This window comes from Meles meles, chromosome X (genome assembly GCF_922984935.1).
Source record: "Meles meles chromosome X, mMelMel3.1 paternal haplotype, whole genome shotgun sequence".
NCBI classification, from domain to species: domain Eukaryota; kingdom Metazoa; phylum Chordata; class Mammalia; order Carnivora; family Mustelidae; genus Meles; species Meles meles.
Genome location: NC_060087.1, coordinates 111,579,514 through 111,607,439, shown reverse-complemented (window position 1 = coordinate 111,607,439; position 27,926 = coordinate 111,579,514). Strand labels below are relative to the sequence as shown.

General features: G+C 52.2%; 1 protein-coding gene across 10 annotated transcripts in view; it reads right to left on the bottom strand.

The window, feature by feature from the left end:
- Nucleotides 1-27,142, bottom strand: part of BCORL1 (BCL6 corepressor like 1) — a 62,870-nt gene extending 35,728 nt beyond the window's left edge. For 2 of the 10 annotated variants that reach the window (XM_045994597.1, XM_045994606.1), the window contains exons 1-5: nucleotides 26,356-26,507; nucleotides 25,720-25,799; nucleotides 8,326-8,455; nucleotides 3,613-3,703; nucleotides 53-3,328 (exon numbers count right to left, since the gene is read on the bottom strand). In XM_045994597.1, coding sequence (XP_045850553.1) covers nucleotides 53-3,328; nucleotides 3,613-3,703; nucleotides 8,326-8,411 — 3,453 coding nt within the window. In that variant the 5' untranslated portion in view covers nucleotides 8,412-8,455; nucleotides 25,720-25,799; nucleotides 26,356-26,507. Of the gene's footprint in view, nucleotides 1-52; nucleotides 3,329-3,612; nucleotides 3,704-8,325; nucleotides 8,456-8,558; nucleotides 8,721-12,999; nucleotides 13,121-24,578; nucleotides 24,627-24,710; nucleotides 24,849-25,719; nucleotides 25,800-26,355; nucleotides 26,509-27,074 lie in introns of those variants that run through there. The other 8 variants (XM_045994598.1, XM_045994600.1, XM_045994607.1 and 5 more) reach the window with 8 other exon arrangements.
- Between the last annotated feature and the right edge of the window lie 784 nt (nucleotides 27,143-27,926).

Below are 27,926 nucleotides of genomic sequence, written 5' to 3'. Positions count from 1 at the left end.
AAGCAAACCTCTGGTGTCCAGGCCCTGCCCTCGACCTCAGCCCCACACTCACCTTGGGTCCATGGGAACTCCGGGCTATGACCTTGGCTTGTGGCTGCTGCTCCTCACCGTCCTTCTCTTTGCTGTACTTCATTTTCTTGGGCGGCAGAGATTCGGTCACCCCATCGGTCACCACTGAGTCTGGCTGCCACTTGTTCTTGCAAGCAAAGACACCTACGCTCTCCTGTTTCACTCGAGCCTGCCCGGCCTTATTCCGAACTTCAGCTTGGCCCCTCTGGGGAGCTGCTGGGAGGCCATCAGCCCGGAAGCAGGTGGCTAAATTGAAGACCACATCACCATCCACTTTCTCCATTTTCACCCGCCCCAGGTCCACCTGGCTTCCAAGCTGTGACAGCTCTGTGCTGGAGCCCCTCTTGCTGCTTGGGACCACATCTAAGATGAGTTCCTTGGGGCGGTTGTCATGAGGTAGCAAAGGCAGCTCGGGCATCTTGTGCAGGTTCTGTGGGGGGGCCAGGACCAGCTCATGAGACATGTAGGTGGCCAGTACTTGGTTTTTAGGCTTTGTGTCTCCTGGCAGCTTCAGGCCACAAGCCCCCTGGGGGCCTTCTATCTTAGGAGTGCTGTCGGGGCAGAGGTGGCTCTCTGATTCCTCAGGCCCCTGATTCACTTTTATGTCCCCACCGCTAGGCTGGACAGACAGCGCCAAGGTCCCTGTCTGAGGGCTGAGAGTCAGGAGGACAGGGTTGACTTGTTCTTCGTAAGGCTTGGCAGCAATCCGACAAGTTTTGTTCTTCGTGCCAGTGTCCTGCTCTGGAGCAAAGGGGCCCCCAGGCCGTGGCTGCCCCTCTGGAAGTCCGTGCACAGCTTCACTGGGGCCAAGAGACGGCACACCAGAAAACTCGGAAACAACGCTGGTGGGCCTGATGGGCACCCCCTGACTGGGGGTCAGCTGCCCGGCACTGGAAATGCCAATGGAAAGCAGAGACGCTTGGTGGTATGGTGACCAGCCAACAGGCAGGACCTGGGTGCTGGTGGGTTTCCCATTGACTGAACACCGTGGGTAAATATTTGCTGGCCCCGTGGGCTTCCACAGAGAGAGCTCCTTGGTTTGGCACCCCGGGAGCCCAGGGGCGATGCGGGCTGGGGTGTAACGTTTGACTGTGCTTGGCTGTCCCTCAGTCCCAGCCTGGCTGCCCTTCTTGCCACAGGGGGCACTGGTGCTCTTAGGCTCTCCTTGATCGATGATGGAGATGGGCTCCTGCTTGGGAAGATGGCGGGGGTCTCGGGTGAGGCCCAGGTTAGGGTCTTTGTTCAGCAGCAGGGATGCAGGCACTGGGTTGGCCACTCCCACATAGGTGCCAGGAATGGTGCTGATCAGCGCAGTTGAGTTCTTCACCCAGGTGCTCGGGTCCCCATTCCTCACGATCTCAGGAAAGATGACGAAGGGCGAGGAAGTAGAGCCCAGGCATGAGGTGACATTGCTCCCAGCAGCCTGCGTGGTGCGCTGAGACCTAGACAAGACCGTGGAGAGGAGGGCCTTGCTGCTGGTGTGCACGGGGGTCAACACGGGCATGGGGGGCGTCTTGCGTTGGTTCGGCAACGGGAGCTTCTGGCGGTTGGACTTAGAGGAGAGGTCCAGGGGCATCTCGCTACACTCAGGTGGAGAGGCCATCTCTCGCTCCAGCTGTGGAGGTGACTTGAGGGGAGAGAAGGTGATGGAAGTCCCTTCTGTTTGCTGCTCGCCACCACCTGGCATCTTGGCGGGGTGTGGTGGGGCCGAGCTCACGCTGGGGGCTGGCAGCAAAGGCTGTGGGGTTGGAAGCACCTTGGCAGAAGCAGTAGAGAGGGAAGTATCTGCCAAAGGCCCGGGGACCCCATCGGGCGCAGGCTGGGTGCTGGTGCTGCCGGATGGGGACGCACAGGGAAGCCTGTTCACCTCCAGAGAGACCAGCTTGGAATCTGAAGTCAGAGGCCGGGCCACAGAAAACGCATATGGGTAAGACCGGAGCTCTGGGGAGGCCAGCACACCAGGGAGACACCTGTCCTGAAGGTAGGAAGGCAGGACAGGCAGCGTAAGAGTTGAGGAGACCCCCAAGGTCGTTGGCAGTGTGGCCACACTGAGTGGCTGCCCACAGCTCGGAGGCGGGATATATACCAGCGGCTGGCTTGGGGTCAGTACTGTCCCTGGCTGAAAGGACAATGGGACTTTTTGCATAGCTGGTGCCTGAGCTGCAGGAAAACACACTCGACTCAAACTAAAGGAGGCCGGGATGGGTGCAGAGGTGGGAATGGCAGCTGGTGTGGCAGCCGGCATGGGCGTGGGGGCTGGAGTAAAGATCGGGGCCGGAGTGGGTGCAGGCACCGGCGTAGGAGCAAAGGCAGGGATGAGGGTAGGGGTAGAGGGTGGGCCCGAAGACGGAGTTGGGGTGGGCATCGGCACTGACGGAGGGGCGGGAGCCGCTGGAGGCGTGGACGCTGGCATGGGAGCCAGAACTGGTGTGGGGACAGGTGCGAGGACCAGGGTTGGAGCTGAAGGGGGCACGGGAGCCTGGATCAGAGCCAAGGGAGGAGCTGAAACCGGGACTGAGAGGGGAGCAGGGGCTGGAGCCGACAGAGGAACAGGACCCGAAGGGGGAGCCGAAGCTGGCACAGGCACCAAGACGGAGGCTGAAACTGAAAGGGGGTTTGAATCAGAGATGAGTGTGGGCACTGACGGCGGTGCCGGAGCCAGAGCCGGGACAGGTGCTAGAGGAGGGGAAGGGGCTGGAACCGAAGTGGCAACCTGGACGGGAACTAGCCCGGAATGGGGCACTGGGGTGGGGACAGAGAGGGGAACTTGGAACGGATCCGGAACAGACGGGGGGACGGAGGCCGAACTGGGAGCAGGGGGGCAGATGGGGGTTGGCAGTGGACTGAAGTTAGTGGTAACCAGAGGCAGGGTTCCCTCCACGGGGACACCAGTTCCCAGAGTTGCCAAAATGAAAGTATTCTTCTCCCCCACGCCATGCCGAGAGTCCAAAGCCTTCACCCCAGCTGCTGAGCAGTCCACCTGCTTGCTCATTTGGGTGCTGAGGGGAGCCCAGGAGCAGTCGGCCCTGCTGTCGCCAGCCTCAGCGGCGCCGTCAGGAGCAGGAAGCTTGAGCCCGTCCCCCGAGCCGCTCAGCGGCACCAACAGGCCCTCAGCCTCCGCCACATTCCCAGCATAGTCCATTTGTGGCTGGGGGTCGTCAGGCTTGTCTTCTGACTTGTGCCCAAGTTTTTCTGCTGTACTGCCATCTGGGTCTGCCCCCCGGGCATTGCTGCCACTTCCAACTGCCGTGAGCTCCACCTGCAACGACAGAGCAGCGTGCCCGTCTTAGCTAGCTCTCTGTGGTCGGTGCAAGTGTCCCGAGGCCCAGGAGAGGTGGCAGCGGGTCCTCTTTGCAACTCGACCAACCAGGTCTCAGCAGAAGCAAAGAGCAGCTGGCCAATTTCAGTCTCACATACAGCAAGTCCTGGGAAATACCCTGTTCCTATCTGCCCCCCTTCTTGGGATGGCAGACTGGGCACATCGCCCGGGCAGTTCAGCGCCACCCTTTGGTGGGTGACATGTGGCTCTACACGGCCCCTTACCTTGGAAAAACTGCTGCTGACACAAAACTCCTGAGATCCAAAGCGCTGGCAGTCACCTGTCGTGGACTCCTCATCAGAAAGGGGTGCTCTTCTAGCATGGGAGACACAACCAGAGAAGGGCCATGAGGCCTAGTCTTTGGGCCACCACCACCTTCGGCAGAACACTTCCTGCCCGTCTGGTTCCCATAAAACCACTTCCCTTGGTGGCTTGGAGGAAATCACAAGGAATTGGGCTGGGGGGACAGGTCACGAGCCAGAGCCTCCACACCCAGCTTTGCACGTTTCTGCAAAGGAGCCCAATCTGACTAGACTCCCCTCCTTGGGCTGTGTATTCTGTTCTCTGGGGCTCTCACCAGGAGCGTGGGGGATGGCCTAACACCTTTGCTTTTGTCCCGAGCTTACCTGTCAATGTGAGGTTCCAGGAGGTACTGGGCATTGCCAAAAGGCAGAAGATCTCAAAAGGCATGCAAACCAGTTTTCTCTTACGCGCAATCTTATTTTAAGTCTATAAGGGAAGCTGGCTGCAGGTATCGTAAGGGTAATCATTTTCTGAAACAAATAGCCACCTCCACTGTGTGTCATATTCTAAGTCTGAATCATCACCTATTCACCTGGTGAGGTTGCTTGCCTAGAGCGGATACACATTTATTAGCGCACAGAATGATACTGATTTGAGGCCACCGGGTCACTGGGTGCCAAGGGGCATTTCAAGGGCACAACTTCTTTCCCTCCAGGGTACCTCTTCCCCTATTCTAAAGTACCACTGAAGGTGCCTCCTTAGCGCAGTAGGCAGCGCGTCAGTCTCATAAAGTACCACTGAGTTCCAACCCATGCCCTGGCAGCTTCCCACTCTCTCCTTGTTCTCCTGGCACCCCAAGTTCACTCCCTACCCAAAGGGAGGACTTCAAGGCCACAGACTCCAAATTCAAGTTGGTATATTGCAAAGGGAAGGACTCGAGGCCAGAGAGCTGGGTTGCGAAGGAGGAAAGCCTAACCGAACCCCAACCTACCCAAAAAAGTCTTCTGCAGGTTTTCAGTAAGAACCTCAGGGGGGAAAAAAAGACGAGGAGGGTGAAGTTGGAGAGAGGACAAACACCCACTTGAAGTTAAGTTTTTTGGGTACAGCAGAAACCCACCACTGTCTGCCCAAGGGCGGACGCCACTGGGGCAAGAGCCCAGGTGAGTGGCTAAGTGGAAGGTCTGGGAAGAAGAATAAAGCTCCAGCAGAAGGCCTAAAGGGGAGAGGCACAGGCATGCTCTGTGAGCCTCTGGGGAAGTGGACCACCTTGGAGTTTGCTCCTCTGCCTCACCCTCAGCTCTACCACAGCCTGGGAAGAAGCCAGTATCTGCCACACCAGCTACCCCAGCCTAGGACCGTCAGGGAGCCTACAGCCAACCCCCACAAAAATGGGGAGGGTCCTGCTAACTCCTTCCCTCTCACTGGAACAGGGCCCCACTGATGGACTCCAAAATTGTCCCTGGGTCAAGAGAAGCCAAAAAGGCAAGGGAGATCACCACAGGCCTCTCCCTATTGTTTCAGGGCTCCGGGAAGGATTAACTGGGGGGTGGGGGGGTGGGGGTGGAGATCTGTTCCCTTTAAAAGGCAGCTAAGCTGGCAGAAGTGGGAGGTTTCCACTGCTGGCAATGACTGCTGGTGACAAACAGAAATGACCGTAAGGACAGGCAAGGGCTGGAGAGGCAGTCAGGGGTCTTGAGGAAGGGGAGAAAGCGGGACCTTGAAGGAAAGGGAAAACATACTTGGATATCAGGTCCTGGGAGACCAGAAAAGCGGGCCCTATACCCAGCCTTGGGCTGGGGAGAACCACGTTCAAATAAGACTGGCCAGTGAGGGTTTAGGGAGGAGGAGGGCAGTGGCAAGGGGAACAAGTGGCACTGCCAGCCCCCTTTGCCAACCCTATCCGAGGGGCTGTAGGGAAGGGGTGTTAGCTATTTCCATTCTTTCCTCTCCTGACCACAGGGAGGGGAGCCACCTGCCCTTGCTGGGCTCCCATCCCCTTAAAATCACCTCGAACTGAACGCAGAAAGCCTGCCCCTGAAGGCAGCCACCTGCCCTCCAAGGCTGACCCACAGAGCCAGTGGCCCAGGGACTCTGGGGACAGCGGCTGAAGCAGCAGTCCCAGCTACTCCAGCCATGCCCAGGCCCAAGTGCCAGTCCCTGAGGCTCCGGGAAAATGCTGTGTGGCTACGTTTCAAATTCTGTGAGGAGAGGGGTGTGCAAAGCTAAGCAAACATTAAACTGCTCCGTGGAGAGAGGAGGCTGGGACAGGAACAGCTTGCAGGCAAGGGGTGCACGAAGAGAAGTGGGTCGCCCAGGCAGGGTTAGGAGGGTGCAGGCGGCAGGCAGGAGGGACCAGGGGTCAAAGCAGGCTTCAATCAGGACTGCAAATCAATCCCACCACCTCTTCCTGGCAGAGATGACCCTGGGCTGTTGCGCGTCAGGCTTTGTTGAACTTAAACCAGAAATGGCGATAACCTTTCGGGGCTATTTTCCCAATTATGAAGGGCTAGCACCACTGTCAAACCAGAGCGTTTTTAGTGCCCACTGGGCCCTGACCACACCACACACATCAGGCACTCAGATTCCAGCCCCTGCAGACTTTCCCTGCCTGAGTCTCACTGCACCTCAAGACCAACTTCTTCCCAGCTGGGGTCTTCTCCAAACATACCTCACCTCAAACTCCTACTTGTCCCTCAAGTCCCGGCTCAGATGTCACCACCTCTGGAGAGCCTTCCCTTATTCCCCCAGGCAGTCTATCCTTTTTGCATACAGACTCACACAGGGCCAGTACGAGCCACGCTCCAGCACTCACCATCAGCGTCCCGTGACTGCTGGCTTGCTCCTGCTGGATTTAGTAAATGTTGGTTGAGCGAAGGAATGAATGGATACAAGAAAGGAAGCAACCAAGTGAGACAATGGGGAGAGTGAGCCAGAAATGTGACTATAGTCAGCCACCTGGGGCCCGGAGAAAGCCCCTGTCCCCATCCCTGCAACGGTGTCAGTCCTCAGCTCCATCTAATGAGGCCGGCAGGTTTCTCAAACAGTTTTAAGAATTGACCCCCCACATGCAAGCTTTATACCCGAAATGTCTAAGTTCTACAAGTTGTAAAGGGCTGAGAAAGATGGTTTTTAAATAAGGTGAGATCACATTTCGGAAAGCAGCTCCAGCACAGCCTAGACTGTAGAGGAAGGCGACAATAAAGGGTAGATGAGATCAGAAGTGACAATGCTTAAAAGGTCATCTTAACCACTAGCATATTTGGTAATTTAACATCCCAAGAAAGGTTCATAAAGAGGGAAAGGCAGGTTTGGGGCTCACTTCCTGTTTCTTTCTCAGCAGGACTGAGAATGGACAGTGAACCGAGGCGGCTTGTGCACTGACTTCTTAAAGGCTCTAGTCCAGATCTCTGCACGCAAGGCCCAAATGCCTCTAACGAGTTGCCGAGTTGCCGAGTTGCCAGTGAATGCTTCCACAAATCAATACCACCACCTGGCCTTCCCCCAGTCCACCTTGTGGGCATTATCTAAGGCCACAGCTCACATGCAAAGGAAAATATCTTTCTTATGCAGATCTGAGAGGAATTCTGTCCTATTTTCCTTAGTCCTGACTTTTATATCCTAAAATCAAATTCCTTTTAAGTCCGTCTCTAACTTGTTCCTCAGGATAGAGAACATTAAACTATTAGGCACTAATGGCTTTAAAAAAAAGTGGTCTCTTCTCCTAACCTGAACCTCAGACAAATACACACTTCTCCTGTTAAGAGCAGAAGAAAAAAGAAGATACTCACAAAGACACACGTTCCCCCACGTGCACACATAGCCACGCACACGCTTCCAAGACTTCCCCAAGGAAACACCGGATCTGAATCCCAGGACAAGCTGGGACAGTCTGTGTTCTAGAGGACTGATCTGATGCATTGGCATTTAAACAGCGGATGGACTGAAACAACAGCTCAACACCAGCAAGCATGCCTTCTCTAAAAACGGGAGAGGCGCGTAGAGCTCTCTTTGGCCAAAGGTCACTAGAGTCAAATATACAATCTGAAGGCCATTTTGAGTATCCTTCCTACGGGGCATGGTCACTAAACTGCAGAGGTTGGTCAACCAAATATTTTGGTGAACAGAACATTTAAAACACATGGATCGGGCAGGCATCACCAACTCTCAGTTCCGTATGGCAACCACAGTACGCAGTCAGATCTGCCTGAGACACTTCATAAGGATCGGATAAGAATCGTCATTAGCCTCGTGAGGCAGGAAAGCGCTGATCACCAGAATACCCACTAACAGTTCCCAGTATACAGCTGAATAATAAAACTGCCTTTCTTCCAGGCTTAGATCAAGGACCAAAAATATCTTGTGCGTATCCTTGAGCACCGAACATGGATGCAGCAAATAAAAACTGCAATTGCCTGAGCTTCCCCTTACTCCACAGTCTGACAGTTCTTAATGAGCAGACAAATGTTAGTTGGCAAAAGGTCATCTGCTGGCCTCCTCACCTTCATCTGAACGGGGACAGCATGGGAGGACAGGCCACTCACACCCCCCCCCAGCTCCATCCCATCCCAGGAAAATTAGAAACCACTGAAGCCTCTTACCCAGGGTCCCTCCCAGGGCCCTGCTGCAGCTGTCCTGCTGATGAGCAGGGACCACTCACTGGGAGCCGGCAACGGCCACCTTCCCAGCCTCCTCACCTCTCTTCGTTGATGCCACACATGCGAATCCGGTCAGAACTGGTCCAGTTGTGCACGCCGCTGTAGAGTGGTGCTGTCGAGATCATGACAGCCACTCACCACCAGATAGGACCTGCTGTGGCCGCTCCCCCTGAGGAAAAAGAACTCCAAACAATCAGAACTCGGAACAGGGACAGCTGCTTGAACCACCTTTAACAGGGAAACATTCAAGTAAAGGCAATTATAGTACCAACACAGTAAAGCTGTCTCTCCCGCAAGGCAGCCTGCTATGGAAAATTAAAGTCCAAACAGGGATGAGGGCACCGGCTTTCCAGGACTCCATAGGTTTCAGGATGGAGACAAGGATGCCGTTAATCACCTAGACAGAGATGCTTGAGTGTTCGAGGAAATTCAATCTGTTCCAGACAAATGAGATGACAGTATATTTTTCCACACACATTTAGCCAAACCAACTACAATTAGAGGGTTGTTCCCATATATGAACAATGCGTTGAAAGACTACTGGGGATCTTTTTCTCGTCAACTCTCTAATCCATGGGTACTGAAGTATTTGAGTGACGTACCAATTTAAGTTCTCCAGAGGAAGCACACGCTTTCTTTAAAAGCCCTTCAAAAATACTCTATTCTGATTTCGACTTGGGAGTTATATAGATATAACACACATATTTAAGCTGGTTTAAAGCTCCCTCAAAATCAGATGCAATACTCCTTGTACTTGGACCACAAACAAGCGAACAAACAAAAAACAATGTTCCATCACAGACCACACATTTCTGTCCTTGTCCCTTTCTATCAGCCTAGTCATCCCCATGACCTACCACCCCCTTCAGCAGCTAATGTCCAGCTGTCGCCATTGACAACCACCGCACAGACAATTCTAAAGAAAATGAGGCATCAAGAAAAAAAAATTTACCCAATGAGCTTGAGACCCTTAAGCTCCCAAGTTAGCTGAAAGTCTCCTCCATCGAAGCTCAGCTGAACAGAACCCTCCAGTGATCAGAATTTTCTGCTGTTCTCCACTTGCCCAAGAAGTAAATCAGTACAATATAGTCACATCAGGGGTTTGTTTTGCTTATTCTTTATATAATTTTCAGAGATTGTCCATATTTAACACAAGAGCACTTACTCATCCAACAAATATTTATTGAGCTCCTACTACGTGCCAGCACTGTCCCAGGTACTGGGGATTCAACGACTACCAAAAAAGACTCCAAATCCCTGCCTTTCATGGAACTTATACTCTCGTGGGAGGAGACAGACAATACCCACGACTCCTGTTACAGGATGTTAGAAGGTGTATAACACAAGGCTAACGGGCATAGCGATGGTTGGGGTGGGGGTGGGGACGCAGAATGGGCTACAGTTTTGAAAGAGGGTATTTGTCATAGGCCTTGCTGAGAAGGAGATATTTAAACATCCTGAAGGAAGCGAAGGGGTGAGCCATGTGTGTATCTGGGGGAAGAGCATTCCTGGCAGAGGAAACAATCTGTGCAAAGGTCCCAGGGCAGGAGGCTGCAAGCTAAGATCGAGAAAGAGCCAGGAGGCCAGGTGGCTGGTGCAGAGTCTCCAGAAAAGGGAGGGAAGCAGTACTAGGACAGCAGCCCCCATTCTCGTCCTGGTCCTCACCCACCTCCCTCTCCCTGCAGCACAGGTTACTAATGTCCTTGCCTTTCTTTGTACTTGGCCCCTCTTAGCTTTCCTGAGCCAGTGTCTCCTTGCTTCTCCAGGGCCCACGCTCTCTCCACCTACCCCAGAACCCTAGCCCTGGTCTTGCTTTGTCTCTCCTCACCTCTGCCAGCCCCCATCTCTTCACCTTGCCTTTTTTCCTCCCTACCCCCATCTCTCTCTTGCTCTCTTTCCCTTTCACCTTCTCTCTCAATTTCTCTTTCCTATTTCTCTTTCTCTCAACTTCTCTTTCCTATTCCTATTTCTCTATTACTCCTCTCCACCTCCCTCTTCCCTCTCTAACTCTCCCAGCTGTCTCTCTCCTCCCCTCTTCCTTGTTTCTCTTCTCCCTCTCTCCCATCTCTCTTGGCACAGTCTGCGCTCCCCCACCTTCCTCCCCTTCCCCCTTTCTTTCCTCATCCTTGGTTTCTCTCAGGCTCCCTTCTCTCTTCCCTCACCTCCCCACCTTCCCTTCTACCTTCCCCTTGTTTCTCCCTCCCCTCTACTCTGTCCTTGCCTCAGCCTTCCCTCTCCCTCTCTTGTCTTTCTGTCTCCCTCTGTCTCTCTTGTCCTCCTTCTGTCTCTTTCTTTCTCTCTAGCTCAGTCCGGCTCTCTTCGGCTCTCCCCCACCCCACCTCTCTCAGCTGTGTGGGTAGAGGGGGCTTGTGAATCCTGCCCCTCCTTCTTTCCAGCTCCAGAGCTCCCCCAGTTGCAACTCTCCCCTTCCTGCACCAAAGACTCCCAAATCTGTATCTCTAGCCCTGACCTCTCTCCTTAGACCCAGACCAGAATTTCTAGCTGCCAGCAACTCGCTGTTAATTGGACATCCTCCGAACCCCTCAAACTCAATGTGTCTCAAACCGAACTCATTATCTGTTCCCATAAACCTGCTCCCCACCCCCCACACCCAGCATGTTTCCTAGCTTAGTTAATGGCACCACTATCCCCCAGCCTGGACATTTCAGCAGCAATGTCGTCTTCAACTCCTTCTCTCCCCCCCACCATCTCCGCCCACAGCCAATCGGGAGTCAAGCCTTAATAATGCCATCTCCATCCTCTCCTTCTGCCCTTCTTGCCACCACCCTGATGCAGGCCCTCATCATCTCTCACCCAGAATATTACAATAGCCTCTTAACTGGTCCCTCTGCCTCCAATTTCTTGATTTTATAATCAATTCATCTTCTAAAGCACCAATTCGATCACATCAGCCCCCTCCCCCCTCAAAAGCTTTCAGTAGCTTTCCTGTCTTCAGAATCAAGCCCGAATTTCTTAGCACAGCCTTCCAGGCCCTCCCTGACCTGGCCTCAGACCTCCTCTGGCCTCCTCTTTGGCCACATCTTGCTATTTCCCTGTGGCCTCTGCCATCCCAGCTTCTGACCCTTCCCTGAGCAGATCATCCAGTTTTAGGAGTTTGCTGTTTCCTCACCCTGAAATGGCCTCTCCTGTGCCTCTCCTCCTTTCTCTGTCACCCCTCAAAGTCTGGCTTAAATGTCATCATGTCATCTCCCCAGCCTCAGTCCCTGATCGGTTAACTCTTCCCTCTCCTCAACTCTTTCTTCTCCTCAAACGTTTCATCCTTACCTCTCCCAGGCACAGGCACCGATTCTTATCTTCCCTGCAGTGTCCTTAGCAGGGGGTGTGGCATGTCTGTCTCCCTGACCAGTCAAACTACTTAAGGTAAGAAATACCATCTTTTCTGTCTCTGGTTCTTCCACAATGTCTTACAGATGGTAAGTACTCAGTAAATGAGTGTTACATGGAACTGAACCCTGGATGAGAAATTGAGGTGATGACCCTGAGAAATTACAAGAAGCAAAATCAACTCCCCCCCAGAAGGGTCCACCAGGCTTAGTTACTACAGAAAAGAATGCTGTACTTTCCCTCAAAGCACCACGCATTGCTCACAGCACACCCTGCATAGCTGCCCCATTCCAGTATATTTCATTGTCTCTGAGCTAGTTTGCACCTCTGTAAATTGCAGGTAACTGATGGATATGCAAACTCTGTCTTGTCCCATAGAGTTTGGACTGACTTCCCTCCCCATTGTGGGAAAAACCAGTTTTGCCTCCATTTCAATTCCTTTACTCCATATAAATTTGTGCTTTTGGACTTTTTCTTTGAACCAGCTCTAACATCTGTCTGGTTCCCTTATGATTAACGAGTAAAATAAAATCTTTAACGCATGTTCATTTTTATAACTGTATGAGCCTCATGATCTTACCTTTTTCTGAAAATTATCCTTAACATTCCTAAAACAGTTATGCGGGTTAATACATAATTTTAGAAAGATTTTAGCAAGGGGTAAGACAAATGGACTGACTGTCTGCTTCCAGTCAATTCACCAGGATCCCATCCCGTCCCTAAGCATCCTCAAGTTTTGATTTTTTCTTAGAATATCTTGGAATATCCCAGTTCAAGAAACAACAGCTCAGGGGCACCTGGGTGGCTCAGTTGGTTAAATGTCAGATTCTTGATCTCAGCTCAGGTCTTGATCACACAGTCATGAGTTCGAGCCTGCACTGGGCTCCACAAGTGTGGAGCCTACTTAAAAACAAAAAACAAAAAACACAACACTACGCAACACCAGCTCAGCCTGTTGACCAATACACCAGGTACTTTAAAAAATATTTTCTCTGTATGAAGCGTTGGAAGAGTCAAGCAATAAAGGGGGTCATACTTGCATAAGATGAATTTTAACACAAAGTTTAAGTTTTAGTGCCTATCTGAATACTTGTAGGCAGCAGATATAAGTCAGTAACCATCGGTTTTTCACTCTTGGGCTGATTTTTGTTCTATTTAGAGGGGATTAGTTGTTTGTAGTTCCTTGGACAGAAATCAGAGGCGGGGGAAAATGAACCCTGGCATGTGAAAACAGAACATAGAAAATATCACCACCTAGATAAAGGAGTTTTTAGACCCCCCCCCAAACCACAATAACAACAACAATAAAAAGAAAACCAAGTAAAAACCAAAATAATTACCAGACAATACCACACATTTTAGGACTACCTGGAGGCACCCCACTTTCATAAGATCCTGAAGATAGAATATTTGCTTCACCTTGGCTTCCCACTCTTCCATTAGGAATTTCTCAGAGCAGCCTCTCTTCCTATGGAGAGCTCACTGCTGCTATTAACAGTAGCCTTTGCAGAGGAGGGAAGAGGAGAGGTAGATATCACAGACAAGAGTGCCCTGAGCTAAGTGGTCTACGCAGGAAGGCAGGACTGGTCCTCTTGAGCCAGAGAGTAAGCAAAGGGAACTTCCAAAGAGTCAGTGATGGTGTCAGTGTCCAACCAGGACAGGAGGAGTCAAGATGGCCAATATACACCAATGTCTCCCAAACCAGGATCACCAACAAGCTTGTTCAAGACACAGATTCCTAAGTCCCAGCCCTGGAGATTCTGGTCCAGTGTTTTGTTTCCTCACCATCACGTCCAATCAAATTAACAACCACTCCACTGTATGCTCCTTCTCAGGAGAGGTGAGCAGAAAGGAAAAACCTTCCAGATACACCACACTTGGTAGGTTCTGCTGGTGTGCACACTCTCGTGTGCCCACTTGCTTCTGCTCACAGAGCCTGTACTCACACGTGCTGTCCTTTCTTAGTCTCTCTCTTGCTCTCTCTGATGGGAACCATCACATCAAAGGCTGATGGCAAAGTTCCCAAAAGGAACTTCGAAGAAACCTGGTAATCCCGAGTGACCCAGGAAACATGGGCACAAGCATACGAAATACCTCAAAGGATTTTCCCAGATATCACAACCATGTAATTGTTAAGAAACGAACAGCTGCATGGCCCCAGAATCAAATACTGGTCACTGCCTGGAAGGCAGCGGGACCACTGTGAGCTATCCCCACTTTGGGGGAAAAAACTTGAAAGACACGTCCAACTCAGTGAGAACAAAGGAGAGCACATGCTCCACCAGCCCAATGCAGTGATCAGCACAGGCTGCAAAAAGTAAAGAAATACAACGCTTCAATTTAGCAGGCACATGTACACACACTTAAGTAGAGGGATTGACCAAGATCCAAGGGCATGAATCCAGCAAGCAGGGAGCAGGCAGGCAGACATAATCAGCACACTACAAACCAGGGGAAACCAACAAGAAAATGGACTAACAGGAGAGCAATAACTTTAAAATGGTGAAAATAGCAGCTAAGCTGAGGGTGAGCAGAGAGCAGAAGACAAACCATAATGAAGCAGAGATCTTTTCCCCCAAAAATCCAAAAGAAAAGAAGTAACTGCTAGAAGACAAGGGCAGGTGTGAAAGGCATAAAAGAGAAGCCCACAGAATATAACAACCAAAAGAGAAAAAACGAAATAGGGGAACCTGAAATATTTCACCATCGCAGGCCAAACTGAAACACTGTGGGGAAGCACTGAGTACAGACATTTTAGAAAAGTTTTGAGAGAATATGTTATCAAAAGGGGAAGAACATCGAATTATAATCCAAGTCAGGGTTAGGGGGAGCTGGTAATAAGGGACGGGCAGCACTAAAAGCTCAAAGGAGATTTTACCGATTGGGTAGACAGTTTTTGTTTTGTTTTGAAATGAAGATGCCAAAACAAGCAGATTTCACAACAACTACAAGCAAAAGTATGGTCGTCATGCGTATGAGGAAGGGAAGGACACAAAAGGAGATAATACAGCACCTCTCTGACAAAATGTCTTTGCCTTGGTAAAACGTTAACCTTGAACATGGCTGGCCAGGGTGTTTATCCTGTGAACGGGTTCCCCAGAATCACGTAGCTTCCACTGGGGCCAAAGACCCCCCCACATGCAGAACAACAGGCACTGGCGACATATGGAATACAACTAGGCCCTTTAAGCGTAGCATGAAACCTGTCCATTTATTCATGGTTGGACTCTTACTATCCAGCCAGTAAATTAGAAAGTCAAGATTAAGAAGGTCTCAGTTAAACTAAATCTGGTGGTACTCCCCCAGGCTTCTTTTGGTTCACATTGTCTGGTGACCTGGAAGCAATTATGACTTTAAAAAATGAAAGAGCCGGAAAATATTCTTCTTGAAGCCTGGCCCTGAATCTCTGTCCTCAAGAGAATAGGCGTGGCTAGTAGACAGTTTAAGAAGGAGGGTTGGGTCAGCGATGACTAATGTGTAAAGAAAACCAACTTTGGGACCTATTGCTCCAACAGAAATTCAGTGCTCTGGGTAAAGCTCCCATAAGACAGAGACATTCACATTCAAACATTACAGAATCAAAGGAGAGGCCAGCCCATCACCCCACTTTGGGAAAAGCAGCATTTAAGACACCCCCAAGGGGATCCAAGAGACCACTGACATTTAAATCCTGGGGCTGAAAGGACGAGGTCAGGACTTCCACCTAGTCACCGAAGTGCCTTTAGAGAGAGGTCAAATGTCTCAAAATCAGTGTTTTCAATAGGAAAGTGTACATGTACCCAACAAGGATGACTTTACCTGGCTTTAGATATGGAACCTTGGCCACAGACCTTACCCTCCCTGCCGCTCTGCCTTCTTCCATGTGGACTCAACAGGAGACTAACGGTCCTGTTTTCCCTACTTAATCATATATACCAAACCTCAACCCCTAATGAGGAAGTTCTCCCAGTGTAAATTATCCTAATTTAACGATTTCCCATATGAAGGTATTCTAATATTCTCCGCAGTCTTCCTAATATCTACAACCCTTCACCTTCCCCTGCCATTAACCAACTATCATTCCCTGAAACTCAGGTGTCCCTATCCATGCCCCAATCACTTTATTTTGCCCCCTTCATGCAAAAGGGTTCCTTTACCACTATACACCACCACACCCACACACACACACGTGCGCATGCACACACACACACAATCAACTGGAAAGAATCTGCTGGGCAACTGAAAGGAGGAAGGGGCCCTCTGCACCGTTCATCCCAGCCTTCTGCCTGACTAATCTACCGTAGCACCTTCTAGTTCCCCTGGCGTTTTTTTCTACCCAAATATTTCTTTTGGTTCTACCCCAAGGGATAAGTCTTATAGGAGACACTACATCCTCTTCCCAGATACATTTAATTCCTCTGTTTACTGAGAAAACTAAGTAGTTACCCACACATGGCTATAGTGTGGACACCGTCATAGACTCCTTGGTACCTCCATGTTTAAAAACCAGGCCTATAAACATTTATGAGACTGGATACAAAAGGATTTTAACTATCTGTTAAACACATGAGAGCTACGCATTCAAATGAATGTAGTTACCTCCAAAGTAGTCACCTTGGGAGGCTAGACGTTCATCTCAACGGAGTGGCCAGGGCTTGCGATCTCCCTGGAGCTAGCTCTTCGCTATGACCACCCCAGCCCTCTCTAATCCAAACCATACCCTTTCCCAATCTCCTCACTAGTGCTGGATCCCCACTCATTCCGAGAAAATTTGATGTTTAAAAACTGCCAAAATCAAAATCTGTCTAGTCACATAGTAGCAACACCCTTGAAGAGTGATATAGTCTACTATCCACAGCCTAAACTCTGTGTGTGTGTGTTGGGAGTGGGGAGACTGGGTTTGCCAGCCATCTCAGGTACCTCATTACATTCATTTACTGTGTCATCTGCAAAATGGGCATCAATGAGTCCCTACTTAAAGTCGAGAACAGGAAGCGCCTGGCTGTCTCGGTCAGAGAGACCTCCTTAAACTGGACTCGGGGTCATAAGTTCAAATCCCAAATTGGGCATACAGCTTACTTAAAAAAAAATAATAAAATTGAGAATAGCAGAAAAGCCATAAAGGGAACAAAGATAATCAATTCCAACAATGAAGGAGGCAAAAACGCAGAAGTTTGAATCTCACTCACATTTTCATATGACCAGTTTGTTTAGCTTTTCTACCCACTGCCATACATTTTCCCTGTTATTCAAGTACTACTTCCATCTCCTGCTGTAAGGAAGTAATTTTACTGCATTTAAGGAAAACACCTCATCATAGCTTTATGCTAGACCTAGGATCTAGCCACAAGATTTTATACAATTTCTAGATATCACCGATATCTAGAAAACCTAAGCAATCGCCATGAAATTAATCAGTCCTTGCCAAATGCAAAGTCACCTCAAAATGGCACGCTAAGTTACTAGGGTCATTTTTGGTTTGCTTTTTAGCGCTTCTCATTTCTCCTAGATCAAAATGAAGAGTTGGCTTTCCTCAGTCTTGGTCTTCAGCAGAACCATATGAATATCTGGTGTGTCTTTCACACTCCAAAGTTGAATCATTGCAATCTGAGACCTGAATCCCTTTTGTGATGCTTGTGTGTCTTCCATGCCATGCACTGTGGCAGTGGCCCTCAGGCGTCTCCATTTCAGTACACGGCATTCATGATAAGGATTTTTTCATCTAAAAAGGATTCCTCCTCACCGAACTTTTACCTTTTTTTTTTTTTTTTAAGTCTCCTGGACCTCTCACACAAATATTTGGAAAGGCCATTATCAGACTTTTTTTTCCACTCTCTCCAGACTACAGGCTCAACTCACTTTGTATAAATTACTCATATATATAAATATATACATATACATACATAGTGTGTATATATATATACACACACATATATATATACTCATCATAGTGTACATATAATATATAGTATATGTATATAATGTGTTGCCTCACAGAGTTTCAAACTCCCAGTACTAACTCAACCTCCCTACCTGTCTATACGTTCCCCAAGGTCAGAAAGAGTATTTTCTGCTTCTTTTAATAGCCACTCCCAATACTGTCTAGCATGATACAAGGAATACAATATGTGAGCAGTAAATACTTGCTGAACTACTGGGGAAAACTGAAAATTCTCGCGAGGTCATATGGAAACCAAGAATCCCATGTAAAAAGCCCTGGTCTGCGGATGCCTTTTACTTTCCTTGCTCTCTCCTAAACTTCCTCTTCTTTCTTTTCCTTGCTTCCACAACAAAGACAATCACAGAAATAAAACTGGGCCAGGGCAAAACGATAAAGTCAACTTCCAATTATCTGAGCATGGTTTAGCCACAGCTAATTTTTAAACCCAGCCAACTTATGGACTGCCTTCTGCCACTTACGGTAGATGTGTACTCAGGGACAACTCATTTTAATGTCTCCCTAAGCAGAATATAAATCGGAAGGTGAATCTGCTGGGTAGGGGGGCAGGTAGAGAATAATACCGCATTTCCAAGCCAAAAAGAAATTATTAATTTGTTAACTGATCTGCTGTTTTAAATTGGCCTGCTATCGCTCTCTCCCTATATTGGCACAGCTGACTGTTGGCACCAAAGTCCACTCTGGCTGCAGAAAGAATCTCTATTTTACAGTCCATCTCTTTTTTTTAGTGTTCAGAAGTTTGGTTTGATGATACCTGAGCTATTCAAAACATGTTTTCTCCCATCCAGTTGCTGATGAACATCCTTGTCATAGAGCCATACAAGACTCAGGCTCTATCTCCCACCCTTCGTAGAACTTCCAGATGTCAGAGACATCTGGAAAGCCCAACCAGTTGTAATTAAATACAGCAGCCCTTTTCAGAAAGCAATGGTTTTTTAAAATGTCACCCCAGTAAACTAGGCTTGGGTCATTTTTTAAGCATGGCCCAAAATGTCCCCTGAAGTTTCAACTGGATATACAGTCTTCAGTTCCTGCCCTAAAATACTGAGCACTGTTACAGCACAGCTGTTAAAGAAGCTGCCACTTCCACCTTAAAGGTGGGTGCAATAAGGGAGTGATGAGCCAAGCTATTTCTTCCTACCACATTGTACAGGCTAAATATGTACTAATACAACAGGAATATGGAGAAAGAGCACAGAGAATCAAGATACACAGGGAGCGCTCAGGAGCCATTGATAGTTTTAGTTCTGCCACCATGTTTACCACAGAGTCATATAAAAGGTCACAGGACTCAATGGAATAAGAAAAACTAGATTATAATATAGTAACAGATGTCATTTATTGGGCTCCTGCTATGGACCTGGTCTGCCACGTCGCTATTATCCTGTGCAATCTTCATAGTCCCGGGAGACTGGGGTTTTCCTCTCCATTTTAGAGAGGAGAAAACTGAGGTTCAAGAGAGTTGAGTGAGTTGCTTCCTGTGACGCAGCTAGGAAGTAGAAAATCAAGGACTCTGACTTAAGGCAGTATGTCTCCAAAGCCCTCCAGGTAATTCTGAGACATGCGAAAGTTTAAGAACCACTGCAAGACACTAACGTCTACAAGGTGCGACCAACTTAAACTGAGTAAAGCTTCATCATCACAAGACACCTCAGCACCTCATGGATCCAGGTGGAGAGTGCACTGACTTGTCCCGGGGATCAGGGTCACATACAATAAACTTCTCTACAGTCCACAGAACTTGGAAAAATGGAAGTCTGCTTGTTTTCCTTGTCCCCGGACACCAAAATTGTAACAAAACTTGACTGTACCCTTACATGGCACCAACACTAAGATTTCTGGGCATACCTTAGCAATGAGGTAACCAAATTTTGTTTCTTAGCCGAAAATCAGTAAAGAAGCCTGAAACACAAAGCTCTGCTGCCCCTCAGTACTCTCAATTTTTCATGGACGCTTAACTTAAGATCTTCTTAAAATCCAAATGAAGACGTATCCTGCCTCACATACCCTCAAAGAATAAATCTGAAAATTACCACATCTTACAAATAATAAATCATCGCTCTTCAAATTCATCACAATTCACTGACCAGGGAAAATATGACCTTGACATGCAGCCTGCAGCCACTTTTTAAACAATTATCCATTTTTAAATGTTTTATGGGGAAAGGGTGGCTTCAGCTTGAAAAAGAAAAAGAGGGAAACAGAACAGCATATTTGAATTACGGGGATAGAAGCAGAGTTAAATTTTACTCTTGACCAGAATTCAACTTCAGTTCACCAAAGAAAGTTTTCATCATGAAAGACTGCTTTCAAGTTATGAACAGTAGGAAAGGGTATGATTTAGAAAGAGAACAGTTCCTACATTACTTTCAGGATAACCATTCAAAAACGGGCATTAAGAAATCCTAGTTAGTATGTGAGATTATGTAAAATACTGTACTAGCATCCTAGTGGCTGAAAGGCAGATTACCTATTACCTCCCTCTTTGGCCACCCTGGCACTAAACCTTCTGGCAAGCATAGACTCATGCCTAACTGGAACTCCAGCATTAAGAAATTTCCTTTCCTTCTAAAAACTCAAAGGTCTAGGGTCCTCCTTCCCTCCTTACGTAATCATAAGTGGCTTGTCCCCCTTCCCATCTGCTGTATCCCAACAATGCTCACTTTCCCCAGGGCTCTCTGTTCCACTCTAGTTAGTGTTCATTTTCCCACCCAGCTTAACCATGAACTCCTCCTCTCTCCATCCCAGATGCTGGCTGATGCTGGAAAACAGCTCTCTACCCCACTGTGGCCATTCTATTCCATCTCAAATTGAGCTCAGCCTAGAATCAATGAACCAGTCCAGATGCCCAACCCCTGATTAGCGCCTCTCCTCCATGCGCCCACCCCACCCTCCAATTCTGGCCCAAGGCTCTAAGGCCACTGTTCTTTTCTCCTGTTTCACTCTGGAATTTCTATAATTCACCTCCCTATATCTAGGATTCCTTCCACTTGCAGACTGGAAAAACTGGTGTATTCCTACTTTCAACTTCTTTCAAGGCCATTCTACTTACATCGGTGAATTGCTTCCACCATCCAGTATGCTTATTTTAGTCTGAATTTTTTAACTAATGCTTAGACTTGTAAGCCCTGGATCTCAGCTAACCTCTGCTGCTTGGGCCCTCCCAGGACAACAGTTATCAAAGGTAACTTTTTACCTTCCCTGACACTTACTCCACATGACATGTGAGTAAACACCTTCTCCCTTTGGTTCCTTATTCTGCCCCCTTTCACATTCTGCATTTTTTAGCCTATATACTATCTCTAAATTCTCTATTTCCCTATGAGTAAATATATATATATTCCTTCCTACATGCCCGTTTCTCTACAACCCTGTTTTTACCCAAGAGAGTCCTCTCTCTCACACCAACCATAATGATTCTAGCATGAAAGCATAAAGAGCCTTAAAGGTTCTTCAAAGTTGACTTCGGAAAAACTTAGCCTGGAAATTTCAGGGTTCCACTTTTTCCTTAGTTGGCCCTGATGTGTAACCAGTGATGATCACTTTTCTTCCCCATTCACTGCCTAAACGACCCTCTTCCTGACTTTTCTTTTTGCCTTCCTTCTTTCTAGTATTCAAGTCCTTTTCTCCCATAATTCTGTTCTCCTAAATGAAGCCCCTCTCTGAAACCCATAATCCAGACTCATCATGTGAGATTCTCTGCCACCTGTACTAAACACTTCTTTCATATGTAGTGAACTATAGCATGAATAAAGCAAACAGACCCCTGGAAGAAACCCTTTTGCTTCCCCCACCAAAAAAAAAAAGTCTAGGCCACTGGTAGTCTATGCTCTACCAGCTCTGAGTAATCAAAACAGCCAGATCTTTGAGTGCCCTTGGTGCTGCCACCATTTCCCGTGGAACTCCCCTGCACTCTGCCCAATCCAGACTCCAACAAAAGAACTTGCCAGGGACTTAGCTTTCCTCTGCCCTATCCCAATAATTTGCTGTCTTTTTCTTACGGCCTATCCTAAAGAAACAGTCCTCCTTAACCCCTTCCTCCATCAATGACTCTCAAGAGCCAGAACAAAAAGAACCCTACCCTTGCTGTGTAGCTGGTAACAGGGTCAGCCCTCTTAAAGTCAGTTTGAGTAAGGCTCTGTGTCTGATGGCCTGGGCCCCTTGTCCTCCCCATCTATCCCAAAGGCAGCTGCCCAGCTGCCTTATCAAAAGATGAGTCTGCCTATCAACAGCCACATGGCTTACTCAAAATGACCATGTCCCTCCTAAACTCTATCAACCTTCAGATTCTCTTAACTTGAGTCACCAAGTCCCCTGCTCCTCCTAGCTCCCCCAGTCCTTCTTACTAACTTTGCCTCTCCATCAAAATTGTACAGATTCCTCCACAAACTTTTGCTTCTATTTGGAGGCTCTGGGTGATTTTGGGGATTGGGTTATCCCATTTAATCCCCAGTGGAATCCTCCAAATTTCTTTCTTGTGTGCTGTCCTCTTCAGTACCACATGGTGACATTGCCGTCTAATTTGAGTACCCCTAAACCCTGCTCCCTCTCCCCCAAAATAAAGCTCCCACTATCCCAACATTTAAGGACAGGTCAGGTAAACGGAGAACAAGATGACCTTTAAAGTCCCTTCCAACCTTGCAACTTTATTATAAACCTAATCCACTTCCAACACCAAATGCTTCCCTTGTTCATTTCACCAACGTTTCAGCAGCATGACTTTGAGAAACAGCCTTCTAAGCTGAAAGAGCCATGCGGCCAACCAGAATAACTCTAACCTACAACTGTACCCACAGAAATCTCACCAAAGATTTTTGCAATTATACTCCACCTCTGTCTATGGGGACGACCTCCAAACTGCCTTGAGAGTATTCAGCTGTCGCTCTAAGTTAGCAGGCCCCCTTCCCACTTTCGCGTAAAGAGCCCCTAAACCCTGAGCTAGACGAGTCCTGGCCAAGCGACGCCTGTCCTTACTGTCTACTCTAGGAGACATCAAGAATGAATAAATATCACCACATCGACAGCTTCCTACAGCCAACACTGAAAATTTCAAAACAATAAAACAAAAACATAGTGCTTGCACTGGGGGAGGGGGAAGGTGCGGGCGGAATAGAAGGGCACCTCCACTGGCCTGGGCTGGTGGCCTCCCGGGTTTGCAGTGTGCTTCCCTCTCGCCTTTCCCCTCGACCACATCTTTCCCTACAACAATCTCGCGTCCCTCCATAACACGAAATCCCCAGCCGAGGTGCGGTCGGCTCCTCCCAGCCCTATCCCGGACGTCCCTCGGCCCAGCCTTCCCTTCGGCGGGACCCCGGCGAGAAGGGCCCCCTCCACCGTCCAATTCACCTCCCTGTCCCTTCCCGGGCCTCTGGGCGCCCCTGCAGGGCTCTGTCCCGAAGCAGAACCTCGAGGAGCCAAGCCCACGAGGCCCGTCGCGGGACCCACCCCCCCTTCCTTCTCCCAGCACCTCGTCCTCCATGCAACCGGCCCCCGGGGCTCTTCGTCGTCGTCGTCCGGGCTCGTACCGCCCCCCGTCGGGGGCTCCACCCCCCGCCTGCCCCCGCCCCCAGGACGGCCCCCTCCCCACCACGCACCGCCTGCGCCCTCTGCCCCGGCACGGGACTCCCTTTGGCCTCCGTTCCCCGCCCAGAAGCGGCGGCGGCGGCGGCAGCAACGGCTGCGGCGGCCCCAGCAGGAGCAGCAGCGGCGGCGGCGGCAACAGCGCCGCCCCAGCCCCGCCCCGCCGCCCGCCGGAGCCCCACGCCCCGCCCGCCCGCCCCGCCGCCGGACTGCTCCCCCCGAAGCCCACCACTAAGCCCCCCCACTCCCCAGCCGCGATCCGCTCGAATCCAGCTCCGCTGGGCCTGCTGTCTGTTCCTCACGCCCCTTAGGACCCGGGGTGGGGGAGCCCTAGGGTTCGCAGCCATCCCTCTCCCTCCTTCAAGGGCTGGGGGATTGCCCCTGATTCCGAAACCCGGCCCCGTAACCGGAGCCTCCCTCCTTCCACCTCTCGGCTACGCTCTCAGACCCCTTGCCTCCAGGCCTGGCGCGGAGCGGGTGGAGAGCTTGCACGCCGGATCTCCCCCTGGCTTGATGGGGCTAGTATGAATTGCCCCCATCTCATCCTCCTTCAATTTAAGCCCCCTCCCCGCCGCGCCCGGCCCGGCGGCCCCCGCCCCTAGAGCGAGGGCAGCGGAGCCAGGGCGCTCCGAAGTCATCCCCCGCCTTTTTTCCAGGGACTCGGATAATTGCCCCTGCCCCCATCACAGCACTCCCACTCCCGAACCCAGGCCCCGCCGCCACCTAGGGGTACCCCTTACCCTACGGTTCCCTCACCCCAACACCGGGGAGAAAGCAGCCCAGAGGAGCAACCGTCGCACCTCCCCTCTGAGGTTGGAGGGTATTTTCTCCAGGTATCTTCAAGACTTCATCACGGACAGCCAACCCCCCCCCCCCCCCCCCGCCAAAAAACAAGCCCTTTCTCGCCCTGCCCTCCTGGCCAGCCTCCCTTCGGATCACTGGATCCTTGCATGGGGGGGGCGGGGGTGTTAGGGCCAGGTAGTTAACAAGACCATAGCCTCCACCCCCCTTTCTGAGGAGTGGGGTAATTCCAATGGTTCCCCCCCCAGGATCAACCAGACCCCCGTTTCCATGGAGACCCCCGCCCAGCCAGGAAGAAGACTCTCAGATCGTGGAGAACAAGTCTCACCTGGCTAAGGGAGAAGGGGGTGAGGAGGGGGTAGGATAGGGCAAGGATGGGGTATGAAGGTGGGAAGTGGAGGGGAGCTGTCCCGAAGGGAGGGGCGAGGACAGAGCGAGCTCCAGGGAGCGCTACGTCCGGGGACGCGAAGAGGACGGCGCCCCCGGGGGGCAAACACAGCGGCCGCGGGGCGAAGAACGGACACGGTCGGGAAAAGGCTTAAGATAGAAAGAAGCGGGTGGGGGGATACGAGAAAGCCGGGGAGTCAAACGGGGTGGAGGGGTTGGGGGAGAGAAAAAAAAGACGCACCTGTTCCCGGGTCGGCTCCGCGGGGAGGCTCAGGCCGCCACCCGGGCTCCCTCTTACCCACTCTGAGCCGCCACCCGCCTAATACTGCCCCGATCTGATGCCCCCCCCCCTCCGCCCCTTATCGCCACCGACCTCCTTCTCCTCTCTCTCGGCGGCGGCGGCGGTCGGACTCTAGGAACTGAGAGGAAGAAGGGAGGGCTCGGCAAAGCGGAGGAGAGACAGAGCCACACACTGGCAGCAGCCGCGGCAAGCGAAAGAGTGAGGGGGAGAGCGGTGTGTGTGTGTGTCTGTGTGTGCGAGCGAAGCCTGGCGGAGTGGGTGCCGGTCGCAGGGTTCGACGGGAAGTGGAGTCCGGCGGGGTTCGCGGGCGGCGCCAGCCGCCGCTCCACGGGACTACAACTCCCAGAATGCCAACTGCTGGGGGGGAGGAATGGGGAGGTGGAGGCGAAGGGAGGGAGCGAGCAAGAGAGGGAGGGACGAAAGCAGGGAGCAAGCGGCGGCGAAGGGGGCAGAGCCAAGCAGCCCCGGTGACACTGGGAGGGGAGGGGAGGAGGAGGGGATCGCTGCGAGGACCGAGCGGATTCCGGAGAGGGAGGCAGCAGCAGTGGCTGCAGCAAGCCGGGCAAAAAGCTAGACTCCCAGGAGAGGCGGAGGCACTCAATCCTAGGGGCTGCAAGAGCCCCACGCCCCCAGCCCTCAATGCCCCTCGAACGGGAAGGTTGAGGAAGAGAAAAGATCAGGGCGCCAAGGCCAGGGGTTTCTGTCTCTTTCCCCCAGGGCTCTCCACCATATGCCCCGACCTGACTTTCTCAGGCCACTGGTGCCCGATCCAGTGTGCAAATCCAGAGACCCCAGATCTCCCTTGCCCGGCAGCACAGAACAGACACATTCAGTCCCCTTCTCCCAGGGGCCTGAGGGAAGCCCCTCCGCCCCGTGCTGGCAGGGTGTGACTCCCCCCTTCTTCCCGCCCCCCCTCGTCGTCACCAATCCCCATGTCCCTCCCCAGAACCCCTCCCCAGAAGCCTGGGCTCGCTTCTCCCTACCTTACAAGAAACGGAGTCCCTCCAGGGGCGACTACCCAGCCCCCTCCTTTATACTGGGTCCCTACCCACCAGTATCTCTTTAGCGTTTCCCCCCTCACCGAAGTAATAGTGGGGGCGACCCGAGTTGGACTGGTGGCTACTTTCCCTCAGAGACTAGCCATCCTTGGCCACGACGACCCTGTGTAGAGATAGAGAAGCAAATTAATACCGCCCCCCAAAGTTCGGGTCCCCATGGAAATGGCTTACATGGAAAGAGGGATTGGTAGTGGAAGTGAGCTGGGGGTGAATTTCAATCCTCAAACCTCGTTCTAGGCGTGGAAATCCAGGGATTCCTCCCTTTCCTTAAAAGCCATCAAATCGCTTGGTGGGGGTGGGGGTGGGGGTAGGTTATCTAAACCCCAATGTCCACAAGACTCAAAGCGACGCTACATGTAGGAATAAGATACGAACTAGGCTGCTGCCGCGGGAGGGAGAGTATATCGCCACCCCCACCCCCAGGCCGTCGTCCACCCCTAAACACAAACCCCTAGGAGAGTCAGATGGCCTAGGAAGGGGGGAGGCGGCGGGAGTGCAGGAGAGTGAAAGGGTTGTGGCGGGGAGGGTCCGCGGCCCCCTGAGAGCAAAATCCAGATGCTAAGAGGTGGGTGGGGGGTGCGGCATAATTGCAGACGGTGTCTTTCCTTGCTTTTCCCGGAATCGCCGCCGAACACCGTCTAACACTCGCAGTTGCTTACCAGTCAGTCCCCTAGCCCCATTTGTGCGCGTGAGGCGGCCGGAGCCCGGGAAGCCCGGGCACAAACTCCGCGGAAGCTGGCCTTCGCTGCCGCCGCGCTGCCGCGGGCCTCCCTCCCTCCGCTGGCGGCCCCGCCGATCTACCTTCGCCCCCGGCCGAGGCCAGACCCCGCTCGCAACTCCACGCCCCTACTCCACCCCCGGCTCCCCCCTTCGCCCTCTCCCCGCGGGTCCGGCCCAGCCCCTAGCGCCGCCCCGCCCTACCGCTCGGTCCCGAGCCCAGCAAGTGCCCCGAACTCGCCCCCCGCCCCCACGCCCAGGCCAGTCCGGCGGGGCCTGGTTTCCCCCTCCCGCCGCGCCCCGCCCCCGAATCCACGTCCTACTTCACCACCCAACTCGGCCCGGTCCGGGTTCGGCCCGCGCCCAGGCCACCGGAGTCTCCGGTTCGGTCCGGTGTGCGGCCACCCACCCCGCCCTTGCCTGGGTGCCGGCCTGGCCCGCTGCCTGCGCCCGCCGAGCCGGCCCAGACGCGCGGTCCGGGTCTGGGTCCCGGTACCGGCCTCGGTCCCAGCGGCGTTGCCGCGTCTCGCCACGAGGGCTCGGTCCACGCAAGATCCGAACCCGCGCGGGGTGGGGGCCACGGAAAGCAAGTTTCTTTATCTTCCCTCCGCCCCCGCCGCAGGGCCGCGCCATCCCCCACCCCCCACGGCGCCCCCTTCACCTGGGCAGAGCCCCCCGGCCGCTGTCGCAACTTTGCTCTTCTCCACGCCGCCGGGGAAGCGGGCGAAGCGAGAGGAGGAGGGAGGTGGCGGGGGGTGCTGGGATCAGGCCGCTGGGCTCCGGGAGGACACGTGGGGGAGGAGGGGAAGGAGGAGGAGGAAGGGGGGGCGGGCCTGCAGTTCTCGGGGCTCCCCCTGCCAGCCCCGGGGAAGCCGGAACCTCTCCGGGCAGCCGCAGACCCCGCACTGGCCACGGGGGAAGAACGGAGCCACCTTCCCCGGCCAGCCCCCGGCTCCAGGAAGGCGGGGGGGCAAGCAACGCGTTCGGGGTCGGAGAGCGAGCGTTTTCGCTCGTGCTTTATGTGTGACTCTGTATCTCTGTTTAGTCTCCGAGTATGGGGGGGCGTGGGGTCTTGCCTGAGGGGGTGTGCCCCCGCCGGACGCCCCGCCTCTTCCCTGGCCCCCCACTTCCCTAACCCGGGCGACCTCGGTGCAGGGCTCTGGCGCTCGGGCCCCGAGGCCGCCCGCGGGCGCAGCCCCAGCCCCGGCGCCGAAGTGGGACAGGTGCTGGGGAAGGGAAAATGCCGGGGCTCGCTGCCTCGTCTCGCGTCTCCCGGGTGGCCCATCCTTCGTGACAACCTTCCGTGCTGCAAACTCCCTGGGCCGCCTTCAAAGGACAGCCCCTGGCCTGGGCGTGGAGACACCTTTGCGGGGGGGGGGGGGGTTCCTGGAGCGAGAGGCCTGAGGGAGGAGGAGAGGGAACGAAAGGTCTGTAAAGGGGGAAGCCTGCACGACTTGGGGCTGAAAACCTGGCTGGAGAAAAACTCGGCTTCTGCTCGCCACCCCCACCCCCA